General features: G+C 37.1%; 2 protein-coding genes across 3 annotated transcripts; one reads left to right on the top strand and one right to left on the bottom strand.

The window, feature by feature from the left end:
• The first annotated feature begins 399 nt into the window (after positions 1-399).
• On the top strand, positions 400-3,422 carry LOC130986013 (glutathione hydrolase 3-like). Of its 2 annotated transcripts, none has more exons than XM_057909276.1 (7): positions 400-800; positions 1,131-1,459; positions 1,541-2,059; positions 2,128-2,363; positions 2,453-2,717; positions 2,802-2,939; positions 3,030-3,422. In XM_057909276.1, the coding sequence occupies exons 1-7, from the start codon at positions 674-676 to the stop codon at positions 3,291-3,293; spliced, it is 1,878 nt and encodes a 625-aa protein (XP_057765259.1). In that variant the 5' UTR covers positions 400-673; the 3' UTR covers positions 3,294-3,422. The 2 variants fall into 2 exon arrangements, with proteins under 2 accessions (XP_057765259.1, XP_057765268.1); XM_057909285.1 differs by having other exon boundaries at positions 466-800; positions 1,180-1,459.
• LOC130986025 (AP-4 complex subunit sigma) lies at positions 3,413-6,877 on the bottom strand. The gene is made up of 4 exons (XM_057909296.1): positions 6,397-6,877; positions 5,382-5,468; positions 3,880-3,948; positions 3,413-3,726 (listed from the first exon to the last, which is right to left on the bottom strand). Exons 1-4 carry the CDS (start codon positions 6,535-6,537, stop codon positions 3,592-3,594), a joined length of 432 nt encoding a protein of 143 aa, XP_057765279.1. The 5' UTR covers positions 6,538-6,877; the 3' UTR covers positions 3,413-3,591.
• Between the last annotated feature and the right edge of the window lie 3,275 nt (positions 6,878-10,152).

The raw sequence follows: 10,152 nt of genomic DNA, 5'->3' as shown, positions 1-10,152 counted from the left end.
GGTGGGAGGCTAGTTGTCCTGCAATTATATAAGTGGGCAAAAGGAAAACATCAATTTGAAATGTTTGTTTAATTGGTCAAACAAAGTTATGTCCATTGCCACAAATAATATACGAAAATATTGATTAATGGGCGCCAAACTCGACTGAATTACCATTTAAGTGCACGCAACCTATAACTAAAACGACTTTTTGTATGATACATACGTGCTACTCCCCCAGAAAGGAAATGAGTCCATTTTGAGGGTGGTCAATAAAATTGTTAAATTTATTATAATTAGAATAAAAATATATTTATAAGGATAATATTAGTACAAAAAAATAGAATAAATGTATATCATTAAATAAAAATATACTAATTTATAGTTAAATATAGAATAGAAGGTAAGATGTGATGGTTAAAAAACTAAAATAGAATTCTTTTTTGTGAAAGAAAAAAGATACTAATTATTTTTGGTGAACACATGGAGTATAACTAAAACATACTGACGAAAAGAGTCCCTTAGTTTTGGACGATCATGATTCTAGATGAAAGATACTGACCATTAATGGTTGAAATTTGAGTTTCATCCTCTGTTTTAATTACTCATGTTCACCAACCCTACGTAATAGCACCTTGGGCCAACAGTCGTCACTCAAAACTGTGTGTTTCTTTAGAGAGAGAGAGAGAGAGAGATGGGGGGAGATGAGCAATTCGAGTCTGCTTCTCTACTGCTTAGTGATGATGGGAGCAGGAAGACCAGGAGAAGGAGCACACTTCTCTGCTTTATATTTCTTGCTTTCTCAGCCACAACCATAGCATGTGAGCCCTATTCATTTCTTATCTTCTAGTTTCTCTCACACACAAAAAAACTTTCTTTCTTATATATAGCAAAAACATATTGCAACTCGACTCTGATTCAGAGAGATAAAGGCAACTAAAATGGATTTCATGTAAATTTAAGGAAATAATATTTGTATCAGAAAAAGGGTTAATTTTGATCTCAGTGCCTAATATTGAACAACCTTTTAAACTCAAAGATCAAATCACTATTTCTTTTAATAATTATCAAGGAAGAAATGAGAAGAATGGGAAATTCAATGCCAAAATTTAGGGGATGCATGAAATCTTGATTCTTAGCTTGTGCAACAGTTTTTAGTGTAAGAGGGCATTACGTTGACTTGAGGTTTTTGGGGGCAAGTGATGATCATAAGCATCCGATTAGAAACAACGACGTTGTAGTGTCAGAGGCAGCAGTAGTTGCAGCTGATGATGGGCGTTGCTCCGAAATCGGTGTGTCTATGCTTGAAAAAGGCGGCCACGCCGTTGATGCTGCTGTTGCTACTGCATTGTGCCTCGGAGTTGTTGGCCCCATGTCTAGTGGGATCGGAGGCGGAGCTTTCATGCTGGTTCGCTCCTCATCCGCGCCCGGTGCACTTGCAATCGACATGAGGGAAACTGCTCCAGCAGCTGCTTCGGAGGTAGCTTCGGAGCTGCATATACATATGCACATACAGATCATTGCAATACTCTTTTAACTCTATCATGTGTTGTGTGTGTAGAACATGTATGAGAGCAATGTAGAAGCTAAAGTTCTAGGTGCATTGGCAATGGGCACCCCCGGTGAGATAGCCGGGCTTCACGCTGCCTGGCTCAGCTACGGCCGCTTGCCTTGGAAGGCCTTGTTTGAGCCCGCCATCAAGCTTGCCAGAGACGGCTTTGTGGTGAGCCCCTGCCTCGGTGAGAAGATTGCTGGTCAAGAAGAAAAGATCATGGCCGACCCCGGCCTAACACGAGTCTTTGCACCCAACGCCACGCTGCTCAAGTATGGCGACACTTGCTACAATGTGGAGCTCGGGAACACCTTGCAGGCCATCGCGGAGGAAGGCCCGGGGGCCCTCTACAATGGGTCGATAGGCGAGAGACTGATCGAGGACGTGAGGGAAGCAGGTGGGATATTGACAATGGAGGATCTCAGGAACTACAGAGCAAGAGTGACTGCTGCAGTGGAGGCTGATGCATTGGGATACAAGATTCTTGGAATGCCCCCTCCTTCTAGTGGAACTGTGGGGCTTGCTCTGGTGAGCCAACCTCGGACTCAACTAATCAACATAGCATTCATCATCTTCTGTATAACAATGAGGTGCAGGTTCTAAACATCTTCGAGAGCTATGGAAACCGGGATGCTGCTCAAGGTCCGTTAGGCCTGCACCGTCTAATCGAAGCCCTGAAGCATATGTTCGCCATCCGGATGAATCTGGGAGATCCCGAATTCGTGGACATCAGCAGAACCGTGACGGACATGCTTTCGCCTTCTTTCGCCAAGATGATTCGAGAAAGGATCTTTGACAACACCACATTCCCACCTGAATATTACTTGCCTAGGTGTACATTCTTCATCAATTTACTTAGCAGGCAAAAATATATAGTAGTGATGCAAATGATGATTCTTGTATTGTTGTTGTTGTTATCAGATGGAGGCAGCTGAGAGATGAAGGGACTAGCCACTTGTGCGTGGTGGATTCGGAGAGGAACGCGGTGTCAATGACGACAACGGTGAACTATGCATTTGGAGGAGGGGTGATGTCGCCTTCCACCGGCATAATTCTCAACAACGAGATGGATGATTTCTCAATACCAAGTGAAGTATCACCTGATGAGCTCCCACCTGCTCCAGCTAATTTCATTAGGCCAAACAAGAGACCCTTATCTTCCATGACCCCCATCGTTGTCCTTAAAGTAAGCTTTGTGTAATACAGGTATGGCTTTTTAACACAATTGCATTACAACATATATGAATTTGTGTATCATGTTGTTTCATAGGAGAATCAACTAGTAGGAGTTTTGGGTGGGAGTGGTGGTATGGACATTATTCCTGCAGTCACGCAGGTTTTACTCAACCATTTTATATTGGACATGGAACCCCTAGCAGCTGTTGAGAGCCCCAGAATATACCACAAGGTATTCATCCTACTATATATGCAGCTTACATTAATTACTTTTTATATTTAAGGAATAAGAAATTTTCGCTCCACTTGATACCTGCTGCAGCTTATTCCGAATATTGTCTCCTATGAGAACTGGACAGTAATCAATGGCCAACACATTGAACTCTCTGAAGAGAGAAAACACTTCTTGAGAGAGAGAGGCCACCAACTGCAAGCTAAAGCGGGGGGCGCAGTCTGTCAGCTCGTCGTTCAAAATATTACAAAACCATCCGACTTAGGAAGGAAACTGAAGAACAACAGAGGGTACAATGGAATATTAACTGGTGTAAGCGATCCGAGGAAGGGCGGCTGGCCGGCTGCTGTCTGATCATATATTACACATTTGGACAAAAGTTATTGATCTGTCCCTACCAATTTTTGGGACTCTCTGTAAATGCATTCACAAAGGGGAGTAATTGAAAGATATTGATAAAAGATAAACGCTTTCAAAGAACCATCCCTCTGTTTATTAAATGGTCGTGCTTCTATACTGAATATGCAAGGTTGAGTATTTAGCTCCATCGCAACAAGCAACATACTATCTTGTTTTTGGTGAAACAGAATTTGCATAGATACAATGGTACAAACAGAATTGTCAAAACTCTCCAAGGTGTTCAAGCTACACACTATGATGCTTTATCCAGAAGTTGTATTGGAGAGAGGATGTTGGCCTTGCTGGTCTCGACGATACAACCATTCATAACCATTTCCTCCAGCATGAAATGTGCCTTCTCCAAATGGAACATGATGTCCAGCTCACACTGCAAAAATCGAAATGCAGTGATGAGTGGAAACAACATTAATCTGTTGTGTATCTATTCATTAATAATTTTATATCTTCCCTTTCTTTCTTTCTTTCTTTTTTTTTCTTTTTCTTTTTTCTTTTTTTAATTGGAGGGGGGTTAGGAACTTACCACATTGCCAAAATGACGATCCATAGTTTCGACTAGGAGGTGTATAAATTCCAATATAGCGAGTTCATTCTGCAAACATAACCAAAGAAGGAGCTTAGAAATTAATCAAAAGAAACTAAAAGCTCCACTATTAGAAGGCTGATAACTGATAAGCATTATAACTAGCAAGCATTTGTATGGTCTATGACTCTAGGTGGGATGTATTAGATTTTGGAAGAAATTGTTGACGCATACTTTGAGCAAGGCAATCTGATGAGTGCCTTTGGTGATTAGTGGCTGATAATTTGCTAAAATACCAAATTACCCCTGCATAGTTCCTTAAATAAATCACGCTCTCTCTTCTTTCTTTCTTTCTTTCTTTCTATGTAAATCAATCAAACTCCCAAGTCCCCTAAAGTCCCATTGCTGAAGTAACTGTTTATATGATAACCCTTAAAGGACAAAACCAGATTGAGCACAAAAGAACAGGCAAGCGGTGGAAAACATATAGCTATTGCTGATTCATTGATCATAGAAGACAAGTGTAGGGGATATTAGTTATAAGTAAACATCAATAGCTAACAGGTTTGATGTGACAGTACGTGAGCATCCAATCTTATGGTTTGGAACTCTGTCAAAACTCTTGAACCACAATCAAGATCATCACAAGCTACCATCTCACTAAAGCCAAAGTTCCTCAGATAACTATTCCTCAAGAGCTATGTTTAAGAGCAATAATGCAAAGACAATTTCTTTTTGGGGTAAAATAAAAAAAACAAACAAGATAATATTGGGCTAAGAGTATGAATTAGCCACACAACTTGACAAACACAAGGTGTATCAAATACTTCTCATGTTACATGACCTTGATGCATGGATAAAGATCCAATTTTTGAAGTTTAAGATGATGATCCAACCACATTTGGGATTTTCACATCATCTACATCATAAAGCTGCCCACAACAACCAAGATACTTTTTCCTCTGGTACTTCAAGCCAGTAATTATCAGTTGAAAAATAATTTGGTGAAGAACCATAACTTTAGCTGGAATTAGTGAGCACCATGTTCTAAATCATCAATAAAGATATATGTAGATGTTCGCCCAGAAGAACCTCTGTGACACTTTTCATTTTTCTTTTTTTAGAAAAGAGAGTCTACTTAATAGATAAAATATATCCCCACTAATATTCAAGTCAAACAGTTTACTGAGGTATCACAAATAGGACAATTTAACTAACACGGGCTATGTACATGGTCGTTGATTAAGATTACATTGTGGTCTACGCTTATTATGATCTACTCAGTTTACAAAAAACTAGAAAAGTACCGGACTTGAGTCTTGAGTAGTATAGCAATGAGATTGGATTGAGCAACCAGAAATTTTCAGACTACTTTACATTGTGGAAGAAAGAGGAATTACAAAACTCAAGCAAATAAAAGCCGTGAAGCTAAAAGACAATTTTTTTTTAGTCAAGAGACCATATGACCTTGTTTTTTTGAGTTAAGAGACAGTATGACTTACTTCTTCGTTGTCTACTCCAACCAGGAAAAATAATGATGCATATCGCCTATACACCACTTTGTAGTTCCGATGCTCGACAAATGAACACTGTTCCATATAGAAACAAAAATAAGCTTGCAGCTACGAAACTCAATAAAAACCTAGAAAAAAAATTGGGGGGGAGGGGGGGGGGGGGGGGGGGAGAATAAGAATTTGAAGGATTATATTTTCCTCTAATTGGGCATATCTTGCTTTGGGATAACCCAAGGCCCTTGATAATTTCTATCATTTGAGCTAATTTTGCTTGATTCATATCTCATTGAAAGGGTAGGATTGGAGTAATCCTAGCAATGAGGATAAAAATACTTAATCATGTATCTTATCAATCTTGAAAAGTAAACACCCTCTAAAGGACTTTCATCTAGGTTTAGATTTGACATACAGTAGCTAAAATTCGCTCCTGCATAATTAGACACGTCCATGCACTTTAATGAATCTTTTTCTTATCTGATGAGATTAGGAGAAACAGTTTTTACTAGAATAAGAAAATAACATAGGAAGATTAATCCTGTCGACAAAAACATTTGATCTACCAGAAACAACTCTAGTCTTCGGCAAGATCTGCTAATGATTTAATACCCAACAAGCAACCCTACACTTTATACAACCAATACAGAATCGCCTGCTATAAATACAAATAAAATGGCCTCATTCTGCTGCATTAGATTGCTTCACAATTTAGAGCGACTCATAATGCAGCCTCATGCGGATCAAGCCTCGAGACTTAAATGCCAAACTAAATAATCCAAACAAGCCTTTTTTGAAATAAAATCTCCATTACAGCCACCCAAAAATCAATTCAACCGATCAAACTTCCACCAATCGAGGTAGTTTTCTACTAATTCACATAATTCAATCAAGCAATTCCCGTAGAGAAAACAATTGCTTCTAAAGTAAACCAAAAGGCAAATTCATTAAATTTAGACTCTCGCATCAGACTAAAATTCAGAAGCAAATATGAGAGAGAAAGAGAGACCTGCTGTTCGTTGCGGGCGAGGCATTTACGAACAATTTCGCCTTCGAGTGCTCGCCGTTCTTCGATGTTTAGGTATTCGTAGTACTGTGCAAGCCGAGTCTGGCCTTGCTTGTTCACCATTAATACGAATCTTATGCCCATTTTTGGCCGCCTTCCCTTCCAATTTCCTGCAAATCTTCTAACTTTTACTCGTGATGAAATTGCCCAGCCAGATTTGCGCTGCTATTTCTTACTTTCCACACCTTCTAATAATATAATTTTGGTCTGACCCCTCAACTTCTCACTTATTCGAGTCTTCCGCAAATATTTCAGGAATTTGCACATTCGCCACTTTATCTAAAGCTAAAACATGCAACTATTACTACTTTCGATGGCTCATTCTTCATCGGCAGGTCTGTTTTACTCAAATTCATCGAGAGGAAAACCGACCTGCTGATTTTATGGCGCGTCGAGGACATCAAGCTCAGGTGTTATCTACTTTCGATTATCTCTCATCTTCTAGGCATTTTCTTGCTTTTATTAGGATGGACCAACTTGGTTATCTTAACTTCAGATTTCGTTTTCATGATGATAGGTAGTCATTTTTTGATTGCTTTTGTTTTGATGTTGTTTGCTTTGTCTTCTTGATGAAGCCTTTTTTTGGCTAGTTCTTTGGTTATTTCTAGCATATTTCTCGTTTTTTTTTTTGTTATCTCTTTTGGGTGTTGTCGCGTTTGGGCAATACTATGTATGATATATTGGTTGATGTTTATTTTTAGATTTGGGATCTATGGATGGCAATCAGGTACAACGGGTACGGATAGTGACTATCCATATCCATACCCGCGAACTAAATGGATAGTAGTTTTTAACCACGAAACTATCCATGGATATCAAATGGTATCCAAACCCGCTACCCGTCCATCGGGTATCCACCAACCCGCTATCCGTCAGGTATCCGCCACCCGCTATTTGACGGATACCCCCACCCACTATCCATCAGATACCCGCGAAACAGAATTTAAATATAAATTTATAACAAATTTAATACAAAAAAAATAAAAAAATCAACACAAATAACACAGTTCAAATCCACATCCTTCATCCATGTTGAAATCCACAAATAACAAAGTTTAAATACAAATTCATCAACTAAAATATAAAATTCCAATGGCTGAGTTAGTGTTTGGGCCTTAGGTTTAGATTCTGTTAGGGCCTTTTTTTAAGATATGATATGTTGGCCCATATCTCAAATGTATATTCAAAGCCCATACTTTTTTGGGAATTTATTGTGGGTATTTCACGTGTATTTCACGGATAATTGACGGGTATTTTCGCTGATATTTTTCGCGGGTATGGATAGTAAGTATCCAAACCCATACCCACGAACTAAATGGATAGTGAATTGCAACCACGAAACTCTCCGTGGATATCAAATGCCTCTCAAATCCACCCTAATAGGTTCGGGTTTTCGCGGATATCCGTTACCCGCGGATAAATTGTCATCCCTAGATCTACCTAATCCCTTTTGAGCGAACAACTATTACTACTTTCGTTATGCTTTGCTTTCCATTATTCTTATATTTAGAGTTATTAATTAATTTTATTAATTCTTTTTAACACCCACTGGATGAAAGATAAATCAACCAAAATCCAAAGGACTTAACCCCATCATTAACAAGACATCAAAATACAACTAACAAATAATTTATCTAGTATCAAAATTAAGATGCCAGTGTATCCACAATAGTACTCGCGGAGCGGACGAATGCCTTGACTCGCGCGAGTCGTGGCCCTGGTGCACCGAGAGAGCACGAGGTGCGGCCCTTATTCGTATTCCGAGTATACTGAGGAGAGGAAGATGCTTATCCACCACACACCAATTAGAAAATACGGGGAAAAAAATCTTAGTAAAACTTAGAGCATGTTCGATCCGACTGTCTTTTTTTTTTTTTTTATCTGGTCTACTAGGGAGGCATTGTCAATATGTTATATAGATTAGTGTATTTTTGGAGACATGAAATACACAATACAAATTATAATTAGGACAAATAGCGTTCAAATCAACCAAATTTTTGATGAATTCTCATTTTTTTCCATAATTTCAAGTGTTAGTGTAAAATACATAAATTTTTGATTGAGTCAAATTTTTTTCATGATGAAGTCTTCCGACTATACTTTTGTTGACTTGTAAGTGATGTGGCTTACTAATACTGGTTTGAAAACGACATCGTTTGATAAAATAGATAAAATGAAATCATTTTAGTAACTGAATTAATTAATAGCCCTAATTTTCACCTAATTTCATATTTATTTCTTTTTTTTACTCACATTTTCTCATTCCTTTCTTACGGAGCCGTTGGTATTGTTGTAAAAAATCTTGTTTATTGAAGGTGAATCTTGCTTGTTGTCTAGGATAGTCGTGTAATTTATGGGTAAAATCATACCAATCGAAAATTTATGTATTTTACACTAACATTTGAAAGTCATAAGAAAATTGAGAATTCACCCACGGTTAGTGAATTTTGGTGCTATTTGCCCTTGTAATTATAACATTGGTTAATTTATTCTTAGGCTAAAATATTAATCTAACCACATCAATTAAAACCTAAACTATAAAGATATTTATAAATTACTAATTTAATCTATTCTATCAAATATGGTATTGATAACTTATATGAAAATTAAAAATAATATTTATTTCATATATTCGTGGAATGTGTTATGATTTTACATCTAAAAATTGTACTCATCATTTTATTTATTTGTCCTTTTACTCCAATAGGCAATAACAATAGAACAAAAAAAATTATGTATGACTAAAAAGATAATGATTTAGAGAAAATATGTTTCAATTTTTTTTTTTTTTTTTGACTTTGGGGAGTTGGGGAAGGGAAGCAATGGGATTTGAACCCGATACCTCACTGTTAACAAACAGGAGGCCGCACCGATTGGTGTCCCCTTGGGAACATGTTTCAAATCTTTTATTCAGAACATAGTATTAGTCACTATTATGTAAATTCGAATTTGAAATGATACTTAGGGTGCCCCAACGGGTGAAAAAACCAGTTTTCAGAATTGAGAACTACCATTGAGAAAAGAAGAAACTGGTTCCGAACTCGGAACCAGTTTTTGCTGACACGGCGGGTCCCAGGCACGGCCCCATTTCTTTAATTCATGTTGATTTCAGCCTAATAGTTGTGGGTCCCATTCCTTCAATTTTCTGTTTTCAGCCCAATATTGCCCAATATTGGTGTGTTCCCATTTTATTTATTTTGTTTTTTTCCTTTGAATATGTATGTTACGTAAAATATATATATTGCTTTGTAAATTTAATATATATATATATATATATATATATATATTGGTTTGTAAACAGAATATGATTTAATTTTAGTAATTTCAATTATTATTTATAATTTTAAATTTAATTTATTTTATTAAATTAGATAATTAATATATAGAAATTTAATTTAAAAATAAAATTAAAATATATAAACATTCTTCAAACTCAGAAAAGAGAAAAACCTGAGTTACAATTCTCTCCATCAATTTTGGTCCGAAGAATTTTCATTAAATGGTGGCCAAAAGAAGATTTCTTTGGAGAAGGAAGAACCTATGACAGAAGAGGAATTCTCTCTATTAAAACATCATCCCAAATAATTGAGAGATTAAATTATCAGAATCCTTCAAAGAATTCTTTGCTTAAAGATCTTTTCCAATCTATGGATAAAGATTCAATTAATTCATTGTGGAAAGAAGTCTTTGGACAAGCAA

This window comes from Salvia miltiorrhiza, chromosome 1 (genome assembly GCF_028751815.1).
Source record: "Salvia miltiorrhiza cultivar Shanhuang (shh) chromosome 1, IMPLAD_Smil_shh, whole genome shotgun sequence".
Taxonomy (NCBI): domain Eukaryota; kingdom Viridiplantae; phylum Streptophyta; class Magnoliopsida; order Lamiales; family Lamiaceae; genus Salvia; species Salvia miltiorrhiza.
The sequence above is the reverse complement of the archived record's forward strand: the minus strand, read 5'-3'. Positions and strand labels throughout refer to the sequence as shown.